Source organism: Propithecus coquereli, unplaced genomic scaffold (assembly GCF_000956105.1).
Source record: "Propithecus coquereli isolate 6110/MARCELLA unplaced genomic scaffold, Pcoq_1.0 Scaffold101, whole genome shotgun sequence".
Classification (NCBI taxonomy): Eukaryota; Metazoa; Chordata; class Mammalia; order Primates; family Indriidae; genus Propithecus; species Propithecus coquereli.
The window spans coordinates 4,150,856-4,174,349 of NW_012133970.1; the positions used below are offsets into that span (position 1 = coordinate 4,150,856).

The following is a 23,494-nucleotide window of genomic DNA, read 5'->3' on the forward strand; positions in this document are numbered from 1 at the left end:
GGCCTCCCAGAGTGCTAGGATTGCAGGCGTGAAGCCACCACGCCCGGCCTACTACAGCTTTCTGAATCCCAGCAAAACCATCACATCTGAGAAGTACGCTCAGCAAATCCATGAGATGTACTGAGAATTACAAAGCCTGCAGTCAGCATCGGTCAACAGAAGGGGCCCAATTCTTCTCCATGACAATGCCCGACCACACGTAGCACAACCAACGCTTCAAAAGTTGAATGAATTGGGCTACGAAGTTTTGCCTCATCTGCCACATTCACTTGACCTCTTGCCAACCGAGTACCACTTCTTCAAGCATCTCAACTTTTTGCAGGGAAAACGCTCCACAACCAGCAGGACACAGAAAATGCTTTTCAAACGTTCCTTGAATCCCAAAGCATGGATTTTTACGCTACAGGAATAAATAAACTTAGTTCTCGTTGGCAAAAATATGTTGATTGTAGTGGTTCCTATTTTGATTATAATAAAGATGTGTTTGAGCCTAGTTATAATGATTTAAAATTCACAGTCCCAAACCGCAATTACTTTTGCACCAACCTAATTGTTTCATGGCATTGTTGGCCTATCTCCCTGCCGTTATTTGTGGGCCTTTGGTAATGTTTTGTTTGACTGCTGCAGTACTATTGAAGTTGTGTCAGGCTTAATAAAATAAGGGTTTTGTACCTACCTTGAGACCAGAGTAGGGGAACTCCCCTTGGTTCCAGTCCCTTTGGCGGTAGCAGCAGCAATTGGTGACAGATTCCCAAGGAGAAGAAAACTCTGGGGGAAAAATGTCTTTATAGCAAGACTTGTCACATGGAAATTCTTGTCTACTGCCTACTTGCTACATAATAGCATAAATAATAACTGCCGATTATGGAGTGTCCTCTCTAAAAGATGAGGATTCTTTAAAGTGAAACCACAGTACCGTCATCACACCTAAAAGAAAAGAGAACAAAACAGTAATTCCTTAAGAACAACTATCTAGTCAGTGTCCAAATTCTATTATCTCATTTAAAAAAATCAGGATCCAAATAAGATCCACGTATTATAATTGGTTGATAACATCTCTCAGGTTTCATTTTGCCGGCCACAACTTATTCTCATAACCAGGGCACTCTGATCTATGTTTTCTGTTCTTAAGAAAGGTAACAATTTCCATACATTCTCAATCTTTGGTTCACTGAGAGCTTCAAGGGGCTTTTTGAATAACTTAAAATTAGTTTTCAAAATGTTGACTGTATTCGTATAGGTTAGTTTCTCTAGGGAGAGGGTCCCTGGTTCTTCTCAGGGTCTCAAAAACCCGAAGTAAGATTCAGAAACACTGAAATAATGTACTAATATCACAGGAAATTGTAGTCCACAAAAGCTGGGGGAAGAAAAGTGGCTAGTTGGGGATTTCTTTCCTGGGGTAGAGAAAGAAGTTAAATCCTGTTTTGTTTATTAACTTGAAATTTGAGAGACCTTAACATTACTTTTGAGGGAAATAGTTAAGAATTAACTGATTTCTTTATTTAAAAAAATAGAATATGCAATTGATTGGGGACTCTGAGTCCCTTTTGAATTACATATTCCTTTGAATAAAACATGTTGGTTTATTGTGGTTTATTGAGTTGTGATGGTGAAAATTGTACTAGGATCACGAACTGAATTCCTTATTTGGATGGGACCAGTGGCTCCACAGGAACTGGGGAGGGTAGAGTATGAATTTGTGGGATATATTTGATTTGTGCCACAGTGATACATCCTTTGAAAATATGTACAGATTTTCAACATTAAGTATATAGGCATATGTCAAAATAAAAAATGTTTCAAAGATTATCATTAATCTTCCCTCTTTGCACCAACTTTTTCCAGATGAAATCCAACATCAAACACCCAATGGTACTATCCCTGGCAGCATAGAACCCCTCAAGCTACCACAACACCCTAAACTACCTATTCAGAGGAGTGGGGAAGCTGATCCTGGGAGGAAGTCCCCAAGCAGGCCTGTTTCAGATGGCAAGTTGGAGCCCTGCCCCGAGGTGGACGTGGGGAAGTTGGTTTCTAGGCTACAGGATGGAGGGACCAAGGCTACCCCAAAGGCCACCAATGGACCCATGCCAGGATCTGGGCCCACCAAGACACCCTCTTTCCACATAAAGAGACCAGCTCCCCGGCCCCTGGCTTCTCATAAGGATGGTAAGTCTTTGGGAATCCCTTGGAAACCAGAAGTCAACACAAATACTTTAAACCTTGAGATCATTCTGAAGTTGGCTATATAGTTAAGTGGAAATCTGTTCCAGTTTAATGCCACTAATATTGAAATTATAAGACTATAAAAACCATTCATAATAATCACTAGAATGTAAGCTCACTGTGGGCAGGCATTTTTTTTTTGCCTGCTTTTTTTTTTTTTTTTTACCTCTGTATCCCAAGTGCCTAGAACAATTCCTGGCTGGCACATGGAAGGCACTTGTTATTTGTGGAATAAATAAATAATCATGATATAATTTATTAATATCATTGTTGCCATTGCTATTTATTAAGTATCTGCTATTTGCCTGGCACTTTACTATGTACCTGGCACTAGGATTACAGCTAGTAACTGGCAAAGCTGGGATCTAAATCTTTCCATGTCTGGCAAGTGCCAAAGTCTATGTTCTTTGCAGTAAGACACTTTAACTTCTTATAAAAAGCTTCGAATCTGTGAACCATTGTTTTCTCATTCTCACTTTGCAGTTTGGGAGAAATAAGGACAAAAGGGCACAACTTCCTCAAAACTCTGGACTTTGGAAATTATTGCAATTTCAAGATTTGGCTGACCTCTGCAAATTTAATTGGCTACCACACATAGAGACTCAAGTTAGGAGGTTGAGGCTAATCCAGAGGGGTGTTTTGGGGGGCATAATTCTATAAAGATGGTATGCTATAATGTAAAACATATGGACTTAGGCATCAGAAAGGCTTGGATCTAAATCCTGGCTCCTTTACTTTATAGCCATTATAGATGACCTATAAATGTGCCTTGTGTGTTTATATCTTGTCCTGTTCTAAAAAGGATTTAAGGCATTTCACACTATAGCAAAATATAACAACTTAGAAATGGTAAGAATAATTTATCTGACAAATATTTTTCGAGTACTGACTGTGTACCTGGCCCTATTCTAGGTGCTGAGGATATGGGAATGAGTCAAACATACGAGGTCCCCCTTGAAGCTTAGATCAGACCTTGGCAAACTGTGACTGTGGACCAGATTGGGCCCATTGCCTCTTTTTATATGGCCTACCTGCCAGCTAAGAATGTTTTTTACCTTTTTAAATATTTGAAAAAAGCAAAAAGAAAAATAATGTTTCATGACACATGAAAATTACATGTAATTCAAATTTCCATAACCACACTCCTTCGTTTACATTTGTAGTAGCAACGGACACCTTCTGACCTGCAAAGCCTAAAATATTAACTAAATGACCCTTTAAGAAAATTTTGGTGACCTTTGACATAGATTCTAGAGTACAGGTAAGAAAAAATGATGCCTGGAGTGAGGGAAAAAAGGTAGGACAGTAGGGAATTGGCAAGAGTGGAATTAGCATACAAAATGTTTGCCCTGAAGCCCGACACACTTGCTGGAGCAGTGTCACAAATTTCGGTATAAACTTTCTAGAGAAAACAAAAGAGAGAAACCTCAATGGTTATATAATTTCAAGTTCTTAAGGTAAAAACAAGCCAGTTGTTGAGGTAAAGCATAACTCTTCAATTTTTAAGGCCAGGGAAAAATTTCTTTCGTGAATTGTCTCATATAACAACCTGAGTGTGTACTGATGGTATTGTCTCAGAGTATAATTTAGTAAAAGCTATTCTATAGGGGATTCCAGTATAGTTTCCACAAGTAATTGACTCCAAATTATCTGGCTTAATCTACTGATGCATCTATGTGAGCACAGTTAAGTTATTTAGCCTCATTGCACCCTGGTTTCTAGATCTATAAAATGGAAAAACAGCTCACCTGATAGAATTACCGCTAAGATTTAAAGAAATAATGTGTAAATGTCTAGCACATAATCAGCATTCAAAATGTGATACTGATTCTCTCACCCTGTCCCTCCCCTCCCTAAAATTTGCATCTTCTGAGAAATAGCCAAGTTGGGTAACTCAGCTTATACTCATCACAGTAAAATTTGCCTTGCTTGTGGCCAAGCCTTGAGATCAGCCAGATCCTATCAGTTCAGCACACACAGTAACTTACCCCTCCCTCTCTCCGTCCCTCCCTATCAGTTCCTCCTTCACCATCTTCTGCTGTTCAATCTCAGTGGCCCTCCCATCTTCCTCTTCCTCCACAGTCCTGCCCCAGGCTTCTGGCGGCAGGTGCTCTGATCTGATGGTCTCAGTTATTTTAAGTACTGATCTGACTTGTCCAGTATCAGCCTGACTATCTAAATCTGGGCCACAGCGTTACCTGGCTCTGTTTTTTGCCTTCAATCAGTTAGCAACAGGCTGGCATGATGTAGCTTTTTTTTTCAAAGACCTTGCCTCCAGCCTTGGCTGCAGAAAGCAGAACTGAGGTGGTTTCGGCTTTGGCGGAGAATTAGCCAATGCTCTGGTGTAGTTGCCTCTTTGAACCTTACCCACCCTACCTCCTCACCCCTTCCTCCCTCCCCATTTTGGCTGCTGCTCCAGGGTGGATTCCCCCAACATCAGAACAGTTATCAATTAAGTAGAAGCTACAAACTGCTCTGACCCTGAGCTATAATTGATATTTGTTAAGTTCCTGATGCTGGCCAGCAGCTTGAATGGCAGTATCAGAGGGAGGGGACTGTCACTTCAGCTGACCCACTCTGCACCTTATAGTTGTTACACCATGTCAGCTCTGTTGTTCAGGGCTCTGGAGCATGTTAAATTGCTTTCTTCTATGGCAGGTTTTCGGTAGAATCAGTATTTCTTTGTCAGGGGTCCTTTTCTGTTCCAGACATGGAGCTGGATAGTTTTGCTTCTTCTCTTGCATCTAATCATTGAGATAGGCCTGTGAGGTAGGTTTTACTCTCCCTGTTTCACAGATGGAGAAACAGAGCCTTACAGACATGAAATAACTTGCCCAAAGTAACCCAGCTTGTAAGGTGCACACATGAGCCCTAAACCAAGAGTCCAAGATCAGGACTCTTTATCTTTATAACACACTTCCTATTTCTTCCCCTGCTTTGGCCACCTTCCTCTTTCTATTTTTATAAGAACCACTCACTTTTGAGAGTACAAAATTATATAAGCACATTTTTCTTCCTTTATTTGATGTTACTGCCTCTTTCCAGTCCTGGCTTTGCAAAGGGCAAGTGTGCAACTGCCACAGAGGAACTTAGGACTCTCCTTTGAGAAATGAAGAGGGAGGAGGGCTATATCCCATCTAATTTTCTATATTTGCTTATTTATTCAGGCATAGCGCTATGCAATGGAAGAGACAAAGATGGTAGGTCATCATCCCTGTCTTCCAAAGGTTCATGGTGAGGCTGCCCTGCAGGCAACCCATCCCAACCCACTGTGATCCATATTATAGTGGGGGTGAGAATAAATTCTAGTAGGAGCATGGAGCAAGGAGCCCTTCATTTTACCTGAGGTATTGAGATAAAAGTGGAGAGCACACCGTAGTCTGGGACCTTTGGCATTTGGGCTTTGGACCCCTTCTTAGCTCCTTTCCTCTGTCTTGACTGGAGAGAAAAGACCGCATCTCACGCCATGCTCCTGGGCTTGGAAGAAGGATGCTTGTGAGGCCTTGCTCAGTCACAGAGCCGTCAGTCCTCCACTAGGGTGACTAATGCTACGAGTAGCATTTGCATCCACTCTGAAATTATTAGGAACAGACTTGCTTTTGCAGTAATGGGAGTTGCTGGCCATTATCCACATTTTCTCGTTTGGACTCATTATGCTTTAATAATCTACTGTTAGGTTTTTATTCTCTGCCTTTCTTGGAGCCTAACTCCAAATTGTTTTACAAGGATAAATAATGGCTAAAGAAGCAGAAAGGCTTTAAGGCAAGCATGGAGGAGTGCCATAGAAAGAAAGAGATAATTCTAGGAAACTGGGGTAATCCACATGAGGAAACACCCTCCCCGTACTTTGTGCCTTTAGGCTGAGTATATATAGAAAGGTGGAAGAAAGTTGCTTAAGGTCAAACACTGATGACCATCAGGTCCCACGAAATCTGTAAATGCTAAGATTCCCTGGTCATGGTCATTTGACTGAGAATGGGGAGGGGACAGGTTGGGCTGGATTGGGAGATCAAGTTTATGGTAAAAGCCAGGTTACAGATCAAGGTTGAAAAGAAACTAAAAGAAAGTACAGTTTGTTAGAAAGACCATCGTCTCAAGAGGCTTAGTGGTTAAAAGCCCAGACTTCAGAGTCTCCCAGATGTGAGTTTGAATCCTGGCTCTGCCTCTTCCTACTTGTGGGACATTGGACAAGTCACAACCTCTCTGAGCCTTAGGTTTCTCATTTGTATAATGAGGATAATAATTGTGCCCATAAGACTGCTATAACAATGAGGTGAGGCATCTGTGTTCCTGGCACATCATAAGTACTCAGTAAATGGTAGCAGTTGTTTTGCTTTTATAGGAGGCTATTACTATCTGCATGATCTTAGTTAGGTCAGCTTTGCTTCTTTGAGCCAGTTTTCTCAACTGTGGGACAGTACTACCATTGAAGGCAAGATTTTGCAGGGATTAAGTTAGATTACGTATACAAAGCATAAGGTTTAAGAAGTTGTAGTGTCACTAGGTAACAAGCTCTCAGGAAATGGCAGGCATGGAAGATGGGGGTGTCTACTCTTCCGCATTCTGGAGCCTGTGAGGACCCTCAAGCCTAAAGTGTAGATGGCATGGAACAGCTCGGAGCTACATTTTCCACCCTTCGCCTGTCTCTGACCATGCCAAACACCTAGAAAGAGGCGAGCCATTGTTGAGGGGAAGGGACCTGATGGATTCTTGCTCAACCCTCAAGGTCCAGCTCGAGTCTCATTCTGTGTCCACCAAGCCTTCTGACAGTCCTGCCCCAGGGCACTCTTCCTTACATACTTCTTTTGGCATCCAAATTTGGTCCTCTAATGTGGATGCTGAGCTATTATATTCACACTTATTTTCCATGAGCATAACTTCTCTTCCTAGCTCGGTTTTAAGCTCCTGGAGGGCAAGGTCCATGTCAGATCATTTGTCTGTATTCCTTGTGAGCGCGTAAGGTTCGGCATGAAAGCTCCATATTGAATACCTTTCAATTTAGGTTTCAGAGAGAGAGAGAGAGAGCGAGAGAGAGAGATTGATTTTTATTTTAAAGCTGGTTAATTCTAGCTCTTAGGGAAATTGTTAATAAAAAAAAAAAAAGGCTGCTTAAGTGCCTGATCAGGGATGGCTTCTAGAATACTCTAAAAGTAGCACATGAAAGTCAGCACGGAGAAAGAGAAAGGTCTACAGATAGATTCATTCAACTGTAAAACAGTGCAGTCCAGTATGGTACTGGTAGGGAAGTGATATGAAGGTCACATAGCAAGTTAGTATTAAGACTAGAATCCAGATTTTTTGACTCCCAGTTAGATGCCTCTTCCCTCCCTGCCTCACCAATTGGACAATTGTGGCTTAACTGTGACTGAGACAAATTAGAAGGAGGAGAAAACAACATTGGAATCTTTTAGCCAAGAAAAGTGTCTGCTGCTACTTCAGAGCTTGACTTGTAATGAAACATCATTTGGAGGTCACAATAAAGGACCTCAGCGGACACAGGGTTAATGATGTTTGTTTTCCAAGGCCCTAGGTTGATGTCCATTTGGATGTGGCTGTAACTTGGGAACGAATAGGGTTCTTATTTCGAGGATGTCATCTGGTTCACTTATCAAGGGAATTGATAGCCCTGGGATGGACATGGCTTCAGGTAGAAATGTTTTCTGGCTCTGACAGTTCAGCTTATTACTACTGTTCAACTCCCTTTCTAGTGACCCGTAGAAATGGGGCAGCATTCTCAGCTCTGGTAGTCTGTGGGCTGTGCTGTGGAAGCAGTGCCATGTGGCCTAGTGCTCCTCAGCCCTGGCTGCACATAGCATCACTTGAGGAGCTTTTAAAAATAGCCCTGCCCATGTCCCACCCCAGTGAATTAAACTAGGATCTCAGGGTGGGGTCCAGGTATTGTATAGCTCTAAAACTCCTTGCATGTTCCTGACGTGTAACCAGGGTTGAAAACCACTGGTAGTTGGGACTACATAGATTTCAGAAATTAGATGGACCTTGAGCTATTGCTGATCAACTACGAAGTTACTTCTCACTTCTGAGTCTCTGTTTCCTCAGTTGTAGAACACGGATAATGATTTCTACTTTGGAGGATTATGACCAATGTTACGTGAGAAAATGTGTATAAAGCACTGAGTACAGTGTCACAGTTCCTGGAATAGAACAGGTGTTCAGTAAAAGGTAGCTAAAATTTTTTCCAGTATTATTTTATTATCATTACCACTATTATTACTGTTTATAATTTTTATATTACTAACACAAAACAGCAAACACTGGGAAAAATAGTGGATGTGGAAACAGGAGATAACGGATTTCATTCTTCACTCTGCCACTTACCCATATGGTCATGGATGAGTCAGGTTAGCTTTCTGAACCTCACTTTTCTTCTCTGTAAAATGGGGATGAAAAGACCTATATATTAATATTCCCCCCCAAGCTTATTTTGAATATCAGATAGTTATCAACTGGGAGAGTGCTTTCAACAGTATAACGTGCGTTAGAGAAATTGGTCTATTATAATCATTTTGGTTGGTTTCTGTTTTTTTTTTTTCCCTGCAATTCTGTATATCTATCCTGTTCCTGTGGAGAATGGCATGTTCAGAAATGTAAGATACAGACTAAATGGGGGGGAACAGAATTTATATGTGTGCACATGAATAGTGTTTAGTTTATTCATTTATTAGAACACCTATCATAGTGTATTATTATTATCTCTGTTCATATCTATCTCCCTCACCGGAATGGCTAGATAGATGAATTAAAAAAATACACAATAATATATAAGCACTTCATGAACATTTGCATTGGTGGAAATTATGTCTGCCTGCTAGGGTGCTCAGAGGGATGAGATTTGAGCTGGGTCTTATGGGATGTTTATAATACAGATGAGACATGAGAACAGGGGCACATACAGGGCAAGAAGCAGGACAGAGTCTGACACTTACCCCTACTGTACGTTAGGTACTGTCTATATAGGACATCTAATTTAGTCCTTAAAATCACCTTGTAAAAAGGGATTGTTATACCCATCTCCCAGATGAAGAAATTGACAGTCAAAGAGGTGAAGTAACTGTCCAGGGCCCCACAACTTGGAAGTATCAGAACAAAGCCCTAAATCCAGGTCTGTACCACTCCAGACGCTTGTCTCACTTTAGAAGGAAGAGTCAAGGGCTTGCTTTAGTGGGACAGTGAGGGGACCAGTTTGACTAGAGGTTAGTGCCTGGGACAATGATTTGGTACCAGCTATTGGAGGGCCTTCGTTTCTGTGAAGGAGTTTGAACTTCATCTTGTGTATTTTAGAGCTACTGGTAAGGTCTTTAAGGAGAGGAAAAGCAGTGTAAAAATACTTGAAGTAAATTTTACAGCAGTATTCTGTTGATTCAATTTAATATGTTTTTACATTTACTGTAAACATTGTTGTAGAAGAAAATGAATGAATGTCAAGATCTATAATACCCTTGTGTAGTTGCCCACGTGTCTATTTCAATATGGTATTATCAGGCCATGGGTACTTTTTGTGGGCTTTTTTTCACTTATTATTATTTCACATTCGTGTTTTTGTTTTGGCCTGGTGTGAAGTTTTGTCAGTTCATGCATATGTATTGATTGTATGAATTGCATTGTCTGCTTAGCCTTTGTGGTTGGGTCCAACTTTTTGCTGTTAAGATGCATATTTTTGTGCCAATTCCTTTTTCTTATGTTTTTTCCTATTATATTAATTCCTTTGAGCTTGTTCCTCAAAGTGGTATTACTGGATCAACAAGTACTAACTGTCTCATAGATACGATTTTGCATTTCATCCACATTGTTCCAGAATGCTTGATGGCTATCTAGATATAATAAGCCTAGTTCTTGATGCCACCAGCAATGTGTGAGTGTCCCTGTTTCACTGTAGTCCTACCAGAACCATCTTATAAAAAAGTATTTATATTTATTTTGTACTGACTAATCTGGAAACTAGAGAGACATGGAAGCAGAAAGGTGAGTTAGGAGACTACTATCATAGTCAAGGCCTAAGTGAAAAGGACCTGGATTTCAGTGATGATGAATGTAACAAATTCAAATCCATCATCAAACATTTACTAAGCACCTACTATATACTGGCCTTGTACTAAATATATTAGTACCTAATTTCATCCTCTCACTATGTCTGTAAGACTATATATTATTGATTCGATTATATAACTAAAGAAACTGAGACTTAGGAAATTGATATGACACACACAAGGTATCTGAAGTTTCAGAGCTGGGGTTCAAATACAGTCTTTCTGAAGGGACAGCTGCCAGAAGAATAACAAAAGAAACAGCCAGAGTTGTTAGTGCCCAAGTAGAAATAGGAGCTAAGGAAGGTGGCCAAGGTAACACCAATATTGGGTGCCTGCTCAAGAGTAGTGTTCTGTTTGGCTAACCATCTAAGTTCCTGGCTGACTGTTCTCTCTTCCAGGGGACGCTGACAGTTTCAGCAAAGTGCGGCCTCCAGGAGAAAAGCCAACCATCATCCGTCCCCCAGTGAGGCCCCCAGACCCTCCCAGCCGGGCAGCTACTCCCCAAAAGCCAGAACCAAAGCAAGATATTGTGACTGGCAATGCAGGGGAAATCCCATCATCTGTGTAAGTAGGGTTGTTCCTCAAATTCGACCTAAGGTCTGGTCTGTCTTAGGCTCCCAGGAATGCTCTTAGCATCACCATATATAGCTGCTAAGGGTGTACAGAGCACAGCCCTGGGGCATCATTTACTTCAGAGTTTCGGGGAATATCGTAGGCCAGCCCTGTTTGGAGTGTTCCACTCAACACTCAAGCTGAGAGATTTCTGTAAAGCTGAAAACTTTGAACCTTAGTACATGCTGGGAGGCCCATTTTTCTTAGCTGCCCTGATCTCTGTATGGTGATATGATTACCTTCTGTTTTTAGCTTCCTTGGCTCTGGACTTTTTTTTCCTATTTTCTCATGATTGCTACTGGTTTTAAAAGTAATTTGATAAAGAGATTTATTCATCATAATTGAGCTTGAGGCTATTTTTTTCTTAGTAAGCAAAAAGTATGACTTAAATCTTTCAGAATGACTCAGGTTCCTCCAAGAGCCTCTTGCAGAGTAGGAGCTGCACTGACGTCCAGCGGGCCTTCCTGAGGCTGGGCTGAAAGCCAAGGAACCAGAGAGGGAGCGACTAGGATGGGAGCACGGCAGTGCTCAGGGAGCGTCTTGCTTGGCCATAACTAGCCTGGCTGGCCTTTTCTTGGTGACTGGGCCCCTCTCAGTATACCGCCTCCTGGTTTTCCCTTTTCTTTTGTCTCTTGTTTTTCATAATTGTAAAATGGGGGAAAGAAGAAGACCAAAGCGTCTACAACTTCAACTAATTAGCTAAGTGTATTTACAAAATGCCAACAATTACACTTTGAAATCGAGACTGATTTCACTCATTTCCCCCAAGAAAAGCCTGAATTTGCAACCTACTCAGACCATTCTGCATCAACAGGGACAAATGGTGTCTGCTATGGCCTTGAGGGCTCTGGACCATTTCACATTCTGATACTCGGGTTTCTTCTAAGACCCAGGTCCTTTGTCAGCAAAGGCAGGGCCTAGTATTGGTGGCTCATCTGGTTCAGAGTTTCCTGTCCTTTCCACTGGTCATAGGTTCTCACACGTATTTCAGAGCAACTCATGGGACTTGCTTGGCTTCTGTTTGCAGGGTGGCTTCTAGGACCAGGTTCTTTGAAACGGCTTCCCGGAAAACAGGAAGGTAAGAAACACAGGTGGCCAAAGAGAGACCAAATCATTTTTTAATAAATTCGTCATGAGCATCCCATTTGTGTTCACACTTATATTCTCTCCTTTTGTTTCTCTATAGCTCTAAGTCTCTCTGTGTTTGTTGCTTTCTCTTTCCTAGCTTTTTCTCTCCATCTCTTTTTGTCTCTCACACTTTTTCTCACTTTGTCTGTATCTTTTGTCTCTTTGCCTCCTTGTTTCTCCATCTTTCTCTCTGTTCCTCTCTCCCAAACATACACGTGCATACATGTACACATGAGCACAAAGACACATGCACACCAAGCAGTACTGGCAAAAACTTTACATCCGATATGAGTCTTAGTTTTTCATGAGTTTACTTATTTAGAACCTATTTAATATTCTAAAAGGGCAGGTGACAAGGATATGTAGAATACAACACTCTTAACATAAAGCATGGCTCCCATTTCAAAGGTAAACATTAAACTTAGGCAATGGTTCTCAACCAACTGGCTGCACATCCAAATCATCTGGAAAGCTTGGAGGGAAAAAACAAATCACAGATTGGTGGCTTTCCCTCTAGACCCACTGAAACAGAATATCCAGGAGTCAGGCCTGGGAATCTAGTTTTTTGTTTCCTTCATTCCTCCCTCCCTTTGTTCCTTCTTTCCTTTCTTCCTTCCTTCCTTTCCATTAGTTTGTTTTTAAAACTTCTCACTTGCTGGTACAGACTGCCCAAGGCTCGTCATTTGGGACTGTTCGAATTAAAACACCTAGAGAAATGGTTTCTTAGCCTTCAGGGACTCTGTGAGTTTGTTCCATGTTGCATATCAGTTAGTTAGAAATTTTGCTTCCTGATAGGTGACAGGGGTGTAACTCTTCTAGCTGGCTAGTTAAAAGCAGAACAATGTGCTTTTCCCAGCAGTGGAGCTGGGGTAGTTTTGATATCCTCTAGTCAGAACTGTGGGACCTGACTCACTAGGACATGGTTCTGCACAGCAAGTCATCCTAGCTCTGCTTGGCAGGGAGCTGCCGGGTGCCTTAGACTGGGCCAAATTGTCCTTAGATAATAATTTACCATCCATTCTACCAGAACGGATGAAAGTAAGGTCAAGTCCCCAGATTTCTCCTACTGATAGCATGAAGATAAAAGTTTCCACTGAGGAGGTTTTTAAAGTAGGCTTACCCAAATGTGTACCTTGAGAAATAAAAAGAGAAAAGAAGTGAAGGGAGGGAGAGAGAAAGGGAGAGACACCCTAATATTCTTAATAGGGTATGTAACCATGAGTAGGTCTACTTCCTTGTGGTTCTTCCTCTCTCCCTAGGATAGGATAAGCCATTTGAGAAATAAATACCAAAGAAATAGAATACAGTAAACTGGAATGAACAAAATGAACTGGACATGTCTAAAGGAAAGCTTTTTAGAGGAAGTTATACTTAAGCTGGGGCTTGAAAGATGAGTAGAAGTACACAGGAAAACATGGGAGGGCTTGATCTATAGCCTGGGACAGGGAACCAAGGCATTGAGAAGGGAATATGTGAGAGCCATGAACAAAGTCCAATAGAATTTTTAAGGCAGGCTGACTTCCAACAGGGAAGCAATAGCGAAACCGGTATTGAGAATATGCAAAGATTGGTAGCCATTGCCAGTGTGCTGGGGATTTGTCAGCCCACATTCAGGGAAGCCTTGGACCAACCACAGTCTTTGGGCACTATGGCCAAAGCAGGCACTTCAGTCTGGAGTACCACTCTACCTACCATATGTCCAGCCTTCTAGAACCTGGGTTTAATCCTGTTGTTTGTCCTCAGAGTCCACCTCGGCACAAGCGTAGAGGAGACCACAGACCATTGGCACCTGCCTGCCAATGTTTCATGAGCCGCCATCCTAAGTACTCCCAGGTTCTTCCCACTCGGCATTCACCTAGGGAGAGCATCCCTTCCATGTAGGCCTCCACCTTGTAACCACCATTTGCATCAGTGCATCCACATGCTGGCCCCTGATCAACATCCTCAGACAAGACACACAGTCAGTCCCTACTGTGGTCATTGTTACCAACTCTTCTCTCTTCTCTAATAAAATGAAGGTCTGTTTAACCTCTGTCCTGCCCCTTTTTGCTTCCAATTTATATATGTGATTGTAGTCTGACCTTTGAATGATATCTCTCATTCATTTATTCCCCTCCCACAACAATTTTTAAAAAATAATTCAAAAGAAAATGAGTAATGGTTAATCAGGCAGAGAAGGGAAGGGAGGACACTTCAGGGAGACAGAACAGCTTATTTAAGACAGATTCAGAAGTGTTTAGTGTTCCAGTTTGGCTAGAAGGTGGGAATGAGAAGAGGAAAGTTTAGCTGAAGGTGAGACCAGGAAGATGGATTGGGGCCAGGTTAGGAGGGCCTTGTATTTCAAACCAAGGTGTTTGGTCTTTGCACTGTAGTCATGGGTGAGGGAAGACTTTTAAGCATGGCAGTGCATATTCTGAGCTGAGTTGTAAAAAGATCACTGTGATGGTAGCGGGGAAGACAGGTGGGAGAGTAAAGACTAGAGACAGAGAGACCAGTTGGGAGATTAATCATCCTGGCAAGAGGTGGTGAAGCCTGGCCTGTGGCATTGCCAATAGGAGTGGAATAGAAGTGACAGATTTGAGATAGGGTCAATAATACTTGACTGACTTTTCAAAGAAGGGACATTGAAGAAGGACTGAGAGAGAGAAAAGTCTAACTTGGGCAGTCAAGTAGATGGTACAATAAATAATCGTGAAGAAGCAGGTTTTATGGGAAAGTTGCTGTACTCAATTTTGGACACAGTGATTTTGAAGACACTGTGGGACATCCAGGTAGAGAGGTTCAATGGGTAACTGCAACTTAGGCTATTAGTTGTAGCTTGACCTATATAGATTTCGGGGTAGATCTGTTGAGTATGGCCACTCCAGGGGGGCTATTCACATATACTACAATGTGAATAGTAGCCCTTTGGTGGGGGGTCCTTAGTATTTGGTAGTAATTGAAACCATGGATGGGAGTGAGATCATTTCAGGGAGTAGGTATAAACAGACTCAAGAGAAAAACAGAAGGCTGAGGACATAGCCCTGGAGACCAGCTGTTGTGTAGGATGCTGTGGCCATACTATAGTGGGCTTTATTTGCCAAGATTGTCTCTTCACCCCTGCTGTACCCAGACAGGGATAATTTAGAACTGATTGAAGCACATCAACAGACTGGGCAAGGCTGGTTTGGTCATCAGGGCAGAGGAAGATTCATCTTTCACATGGTACTTGCCTACCTCCTCACCCTTCTTCCTATTAGAGATAATCACAAAATGTAGTCTGTCGTGTAGGGCCAACTTCTCTGGGCCCTCCTAGCCTTCCATAGTCTGGTACTCAAAGGATTGTTCTGGCACTTGAAATATGTCTTCTTGTCTTGGATAATAGGGAAGTAGCCCAACGTTATAAGCATGGAGCTAGATGCTTTCAAACATCCAGGCAGAATCACTTCTCCTTTTTTCAGATGACCTGTTTGGCACTGGCCTGGAAAGGTCCCCCACCCCCTTGGTTTGCATTTCCAGTCCTGACTGCTAGAGTCTTAGTGAAATGTCTGTCTTCCTTTTTCCACAGTTCTCAAGGCAGACTTCCTGGAGATGAAAGTTGAGGCCACAGGTATGTAGTCTCTGCCACTGATTACAGAACCTTGTTCCACATAAGCCTTCTTTACCAGATCTGATATTTTGAGGACCTGACTACCATGTAGGTCCAGAGGGTGGGAACTCACCTCTATGCCTCAATTCACTACCCCATCAATTGCATGATACTTAAACTTAGTGCCTTTTAATTCCAAGGTTTTGTGTGATTTTAAGTCACCTTCCTCTTTCCTTTCATTCTCTCCTAGCCAAACTAGGATGTAGTTTAACAGATTGCCTTTGAATCAAATTCATTAGGAATCCTAGGCTGTGACATTTTGGGCAGGTATATTTCTTTCTCTGATCCTCAGTTTCCCAGTTTGTAGAAAGATACACTTTAGGTCTTTAAGGAAACCAGTAACCTCCCTTTTGCTATTATAACAGGTGCCAAGAGGCTACCTCAGTATCTGATGGATTTTGTTCCTTTAGAGAAAATCACTATTTCAGTCTTACCCACCTGAACTATTTCAGTCTTGCGCATCCTTAGTCCTCTGTATTTGTCTAATGCAAAGCGCTTTCACATCCATTATCTCATGTGATCCATATCACTTGCCAGAAGTAGGGAGTATATGTGTTTTAACTCAACAAATAAAGGAACAAAGTTCAGAGGGGCTAAGCGATTTGCTAAGGTCACAGGAGACTCAAGTCAGGGAAATTCCTTTCCCTACCTAGGAGTTCTGATTGCATGACTATCAGATTGCTGGCATGACATGAACCCGGCACACACATAAATGAGATCTAAGCATCTGGAGCTTTGCTTTCCATGTGCTCCCTACCCTTCTTTTTTGTCCTATCACTGCCAGTCCTCAGAGTTCCACAGGTAGATAAGCTTCTCCTTATCAATCCCCATGGAGTTGAAGTTCCAGTAAAAGGAAGTTTGGAGTTATTATAGGGCTGTAAAGGCAGTGGGCATGATGCAGGGGGGTAATCTCAGAGGTTTTAGTATCAGGCTTCTGCTTCCCCAGGTAGACTTTTTGGGAATTAGAGTTGAGGTCAAAGGCACAAAGTCTCCAGTCCTTATCATAGCGCCATCCTAGGCCTGTTCCATGGGATCTGACTTATAAGGGCCTTTTCCCAGAGAGCCTCTGTTCCTCAGAAGATGAGCTACCAGTCATAGCCTTAGCTGCCTACCAACAGAGGCCCCACCACTCGGTGACTGTTCGGTGTTTAACCAGCTAATTCCCTACTCTCTTTTTTCTCTTTCAGGTTTTAAAAGCCTTGGCCTCTGGGGACCCTTTCCAGGTTCTGAAAGGGTCTTCTTCAAACCCTTGTGTGTGGAGTCATTTTGTGCTGAAGAACAGCTCCTTCCTGGCCCTGCATCTTCAGGCTCTGGGGGACTATAAAATAAGGAGCACATGTCCTAGACATATGTTTATTTCTCCTTTGTATTCTGTCTTCATCCCCTCAGAAGGTCCATCTCGAGTTCCTGTAACACTGTGAATGATTGGACTTCCTCAAGCCAAACTCTGCCAAAACCAAGATACTCATTCACCTGAGTTGAAGAGGGGAGCCCAGTTTTCAGCTCTTCTCAGAACTTCTTGCTTCCTCAAAAGGCCATTGAACTCTGTAAGATTTTGGGCTAAAGACCAATCTCAGGGGTCTGTCCCTGAACTAAAGGCCACTTGCATTGAAGCCGTTGTTTATCTTGGTTGGAGGAGAGTAGGAATGATCGCCAGACATTGGAGGATCTTAACGTGTCTCTTACTGAAGATGTGGACGCTGGTGCCAGGTCAGCATTCTGGCACTGCCTTATGTTTCCAAGAGCCTGTCTGTTCCTGTGGGGCCAGACAGCATGGGTGATACGCTTTAAAGCCCCTCCATGTGGACTTAGGAAGGTGGCCTACCTGCTCTTGCATACAGCCTCTTAGGACAAATCTGCTAAGCGTGTTTTGCATGTCAAAGCCTAGGTCTTCTTGGATTGTTTTTTATTCTGTTTTCTCCTGACAGCTTCCTTTCCAAGCAATCAAGGAAAAAAAAAGCTGAAAACATTTCTTTTATAAAGACAGACTGTGTTTGTCATGTAGGAGTTCCATTTTTGGGTTAAATGCTAGAAAAATTGTTAAGGTGGATTGAGGCCAGGCATCTGTCACTGTTGCTTCATGTTTACCTTCTGCAGATAAGCTCTTGTATCTCCTGAAAGAAGCATGCCTTTTCTGCGGAGTGTTCCATAACATTGTGCTGAATTTCAGATGGGCTTGTGACACAGTATAGGTTAAGAACCACAGCCCTTGAGATAAAGGAGTCATTTTACAACCTGTGAAGTATTTGATTGGAAGGGCTTTTCAAAATCATTTAGTCTAACTACCTAGTTTACATTTGGGGAAACCAAGGCAGAGCAAGTTAGTGACCACACCTAGGACAAGATCCCAGGTCCCTGGGCTCCTATGCAAGATTTTTCCTATTACGCCAAAATTATCTAGCAAGTGTCCTTAAGGTTGGTGGCTTTAGTGGCTATCATTTTGGGGGTTTGGCTTTTACCCTATCTTGAGCACCCATATTTGTGACCAAGTCGAAAACTTCAAGACATAAATTCCTGGTCCCCTTCATTCATCATCTCAATCATTAGAAAGGAACTAAAACAAAATTGATGTAGTAGGTCAGAAGGCTGAGGAACAAACATTTCTCATTCCTGTTTGTTAAAGGGAACCTGATAGAATATCAGTGCTTGTGTTTTTATGCAGATGACTGGGCCGTTGCTTGCTTTTAGGATCTGTTTAATTATTAATATAATGTGGTACAGTGTGAGAGAAAAGGCTTTCTTACCTCTACTCTTCTAGCAAGGCCTTGCTAGTGCACTGGTTGTAGTACTGAGAGAGAAACACAGACACGGAGATAGAACGTGAGCGAGCGTGCATGCACACATGCCCAAGTCAGCTCCCGAGGTGCGTACTGGAAGGCAGTAGCCACTTTCAAGAGCGAACTCCAAATATGGTTTATTGGTGAACATGTAGGCCAAACACCCAGAGAGCCTTTTTGAAAATTGAGTGGAAACTCGATGCTTTTCTAAACCAAGGAATGCCCAAGTGGCCTCTCCACTCTGCCCAGACTGAAAGACCAATTTGCTAAGAAAACAGGAGAAAGAGAGCCAAGTGCCCATCATTTCACCTGCTGGTCACCCCCAAAGGGAGTCTCTCTGAGCCCTGGGCTCAGAGCTATGGCCTCCATGCCCTGTCCCATTGTATGACTGACGAAAGCAGTCAGCTGTGCAGATTATGGCTGTAGAAATAATAGCTAACGGGGCCTCAATACCTTTGAAGATGGTAGAGACATGATTTGACTCTGGTTTTCTCGAGGGAAAATACCACAATCACCAATACAAACACTGGAAGATTACTGAGAGTCAGAAAAAGCTGCTTGTGACCCCAGTGGGAGAGAGATGTCCCAGAAACACGGCCATGAGATCCTTGTTTGTTGCCTGGGACACAGATCAAGATCCTAGTCTGGAGAGTTGGAACTACCAATCTGGCTGGAAGCCAGGGACTAGTGGCTAGGTAGCTCTGCCCCTGCCCAGGGCTATACCTAAAGAATGCCAAAGAATGAACCTCAGCGCCTTCCTTTGGCACTGTGACTGAAACAGCAAAAGCTTTTGTGGTGAGGCACACTGTCATGGAATGAGACTGGCTTGGACCGGGATTGATGAATGGGTAGTCATTTACAAGAGGCTATGGGGAGAGAGTGGCACCTTCAGAAAATGATCAGCATACCTTGGCCAGAAGGTTAAGAGAAACTGGCAATGGATGAACTGACAGTCTTGAACTGGCAGTGATAACTAAGGACGCTAACATTAACTAAGCACATACTAAGTGCTAGGTACTTCATATACATTATCTCATTTTACCCTTACAACAATTATACAAGCATTATTCTCATTTTACAGAGAAAGGAATTATGACCCAGGGGGCTAAAGGAACCAGTTCCAGGGCACATAGAAAGTAGATAACAGAACTGTGATTTGAATTCAGGCCCCTCTGACTCTATACCCCATGCCGTTTGCCCCTTGCTACAGTTGAGTAGGTGTTTGAACGGAGGTACATTGCTAGAGCTGGCATGACTCTTGACTCTTGCCTGCCTAACAAAATATTAAAGGGCAAGCATTTGATGGGGGAGGGTATGCAGGCCCACTTTATAGAGGAATGAAAACTAGCTGGAAGATACTCCTGAGCTGGGCTTTCTCTTCATATTCAGCTTACCCATTTGGTAATGTTTTTAAAAGGATCATCTAGTTTTACCATGTGAAGTGAAGGATTTGTTTTTTAGTTGGTAGCTGTCAAGGCCCTGGCTTAGTCATTTCCCAAAGGGAAAAAAAGGTTCTCATATGTGTCTCCGTATTTTGCCAAGGTCGTAGCATGTGCAGTTTGAGCCGAAGAAACCGGCGGCGTACACACATGCAGCTCGAGAAGTGGGAAAGGTCTCAGTGCCTCTGCAGTACTTGATGCCTTGGGCTCAAATCCCTACAGAGTTTTTCTGTGGTTATAGTAAAAGTCAAGAAGAGATGGCTTACAAAAAAATATTACTGCATTTTTATTTTTCAAGTTTTTGTTTAAAATAATGGTTGCGGGCGTCTAGCCACTGAGGAGCAAAACTCATCATACAATTTCAGTAGTAAAATAGTGTCATGCAGAGTATTTCTAAAATAACCGGCTATTATGGGAAAGTATTATTCTCTTTACAAGAAGTTCTTTGATTCTGTAATAACTAGGACAAATAAAGTAGTAAAGAAAGAAAGTAGTTCTGTGACTAGGAAAAAAACTGCTTTCAAGAGAATGTAGATCAATTATATACTACTTTTAAAGTAGCTGCAGACAAGTGGCCTTGACACATTAGAAGCCCAGAAAAAGCTTCAGAAATAATAAATTGCAGAGAGAAGCAAGATACCTTAAAGATGTGTTTTTGATGAAGAAGAGTCCTCATTTTCATAGGGAAATGCAGCACTTAATGCCAAGGACATTAATAGAGGGCTGGAAAGATGGCTTGTGTGAAATACATGTGTGACAACCAATAAAAGAATAAGATCCTGGGGCCCATTTATGTGACTTTCAATAAAGTATGCAGACTAGTATAATGGCTTCCGTCTGCAGTTTTGTCATGGAAACAATCTTTGAGCATATCGGGCGTGATGATGCATGCAGCTGCTACCTCCTGCTTATGTTGTCTCTTATTATACAAATCTAAGGCAACCTTGGCACAGGATTCTTTTGGACCTAGGCATCTCAATCTACAGTTCACTTTGAACCACGGCCTTGTAATTCCCTCAGGCCTCACGGCATCACTGTGTCAGGTGACAGATCCATCTTACAGAGAAGGAAACTTGAGGCTCAGGGAGAAGAGAAATTGTTCGCCTAAGATTACACAGCTAGGAATTGATACAAATGCAGGACTGGAAGCTACAGAGCAAATTCTGTTGCTAATACACCACGCTTCCCCCAGTAGTAAGGAAAAGGAATCCCGAAGGTAAACGAAGAAGATGCTTACAAATAAGACTGATGTAAAAACATTGCAAGTCTTGTTACTCGGATCGGTCCAGCATCAGTATTGTCGTTACCTGGGAGCTCATTAGAAATGCAGATTCTCAGGACCTCAAACATCTGGAAGCAATTTTTTTTTTTTTTTGAGACAGAGTCTCGCTCTGTTGCCTGGGCTAGAGTGAGTGCCGTGGCGTCACCCCAGCTCACAGCAACCTCAAACTCCTGGGCTCAAATGATCCTCCTGCTCCAGCCTCCCGAGCAGCTGGGACCACAGGCATGCACCACCATGCCCGGCCAACCTTTTCCATATATTTTTAGTTGTCCAATTAACCTCCCTCTAACTTTTGTTTTTTTTTAGTAGAGATGGGATCTCGCTCTTGCTCAGGCTGGTTTCGAACTCCTGAGCTCAAACAATCTGCCCGCCTCGGCCTCCCAGAGAGCTAGGATTACAGGCGTGAGCCACCGCGCCCGGCCTCTGGAAGCAATTTTAACCAAGATCCCCCAAGAGATTCCTACGCACATCAAAGTTTGAGAAGCACTGATATAGGGCGTTTGAGACAGCAAAGTAGGTTGAGGAAGAAGCCGTTTTGATGAGAAAAAGATGAAAATTGGTGGATAAGGCCGATCTGGTATATTAGGAGTGGTTACAAAGATTGAGTCCATCCTGCCTGCTTCTTGCACTGCTTTGCACATGGCCTTGTGCTTTGATGACAAGTGTATGAAGTTTCTCCATCTCAAAGAATAGCTAAACCAGCCTAGGGAATAAGAAGACTGGAAGTTACTTGGCTTCCAAATCTCTGAGCAATGGAGGCAGTGGAAAGGCAACGTGGGGCAGTGCAAAGAGCTTTCCGGAGCCCTGGGGCTCCAGAATCAGCTCTCTCACTGCCTCTCTGTAATGCTGAGCATGTCCCACTCCCTCTCTAAGCCTTAAATTGTCTGACTTTAAATTTTATAGTCTCAAAGGGCCTTTTCAGCTTTGGCGTCATGTTATTCTCGGGTGTAGCTTTCAGCACGGCACATCATAATGAAAACAGGTGACATGGCAGACTGACTGGGTAGATCCTAACTTGGGTAGTCCAGGAAGCCTTTTCCGAGGAGGTGGCATTTAAGCTGAGGCCTATATGATGAGAAGAAACCAGTCATGAAACCTTAGTGTGTAAGACCATTCTAGACAGAGGGGACTGCTTAGGGAAAGCCCCAGGATGGGAATGAACTTCGTGTATTTGAGGAATGGTAAAGAGAGGTAACAGGAAGAGGGGGCAGATCATTTAAGGTCTTGTAGGTCATTTTTTCATCCTGAAATAGGAAGTCATTGGAGATATTGAGCATGTGAACGGCATGACCTAGTTTGCCATTTAAAAAGACCACTCTGTAAAAAATAAAACTAAGATAAAAATGCTACTTTGGCTGTTATGTGCGAATAGACTGTAGGGAGGCAGAGTGAGGCAGGGAGACCAGTTAGGAGGCTATCGCAATAGTTTAGGTGATGACAATTATGGCAGCTCAGCCAAAGGTGGTAGCTGTGAATGGTGTGAAGTGCACAGATTCAAGATATGTTTTTAGAGATCCAGTTGACAGAACTTACTGATAGATATAGGTGCAAAGGAAAGAGAGGAATCAAGGATGACTCCAAGGCTTTGGGCTTAAGCAATTGGATGGTATCTTTATGTTCCTCATATTAATATTTCATGCTGAGTTTGGACTTCTTTCCAAAGACAGTGGGGGAGTTTTAAGGTGTTTAAGAAGGAAAGTGACACCGTCAGATTCATGTTTCATAAAGATTACTGCACTAGATCAAAAAAGAATTGGAAGGGTGAGAGACTAGAAGCCAGGAGATCTTCTGTGGCATTTGCAATAGGCAATTGGAATAGTCCACAAGATAAATTATGAGGGTCTGAAGTAAGACGGTGGCTGTGGGGATGGGGAGGAAGGGACAAATTAGAGATCTAGGCAAGCAGAAATCAGAGGACTTATCAACGAATGAAATGGTTTTGTTAGGGTAAGGTTTGTGTCTCGAATCCACCACTTACCAGTTGTATAAATTCGTGTGTTAATAAATGATAAAGGGGAATAGAGGCAAGATGGCAGACGGGAAACACCTCCAACCAGAGTGTCTCTTCAAGAAGGAAAGATTTTAGATGAAAGTGAAAAAAACAAACAGGCAGACAGACATAGATCAGATGAGGGTCGGAAGGAAGGGTGCCTGAACCTACAGGAGACCCCACGGGAAGAGGTTGCGGAGCAGAACTGGAAGGAGAAAGGCATCAGCAGGATCTAAACCCCGAGAGGCTTGGAGACCACCGACAAGGGTAGGTGGAGCGGTGAAATTTCCCCTCCCTTGAATCTCGGACTGCTGGTGGGCTCCCAGGCTGCTGGAGAGACCTGCCGACGCCAGCCCAGAGACGGCTG

General features: G+C 42.7%; 1 protein-coding gene across 1 annotated transcript in view; it reads left to right on the forward strand.

Moving 5' to 3' along the window:
- OPHN1 (oligophrenin 1) overlaps positions 1-16,869 on the forward strand; it is a 427,039-nt gene extending 410,170 nt beyond the window's left edge. Inside the window, exons 18-22 of the mRNA XM_012642966.1 lie at positions 1,846-2,169; positions 10,670-10,835; positions 11,911-11,961; positions 15,559-15,600; positions 16,827-16,869. Coding sequence (XP_012498420.1) covers positions 1,846-2,169; positions 10,670-10,835; positions 11,911-11,961; positions 15,559-15,592 — 575 coding nt within the window. The 3' untranslated portion in view covers positions 15,593-15,600; positions 16,827-16,869. The remainder of the gene's footprint in view (positions 1-1,845; positions 2,170-10,669; positions 10,836-11,910; positions 11,962-15,558; positions 15,601-16,826) is intronic.
- Positions 16,870-23,494: the final 6,625 nt, after the last annotated feature.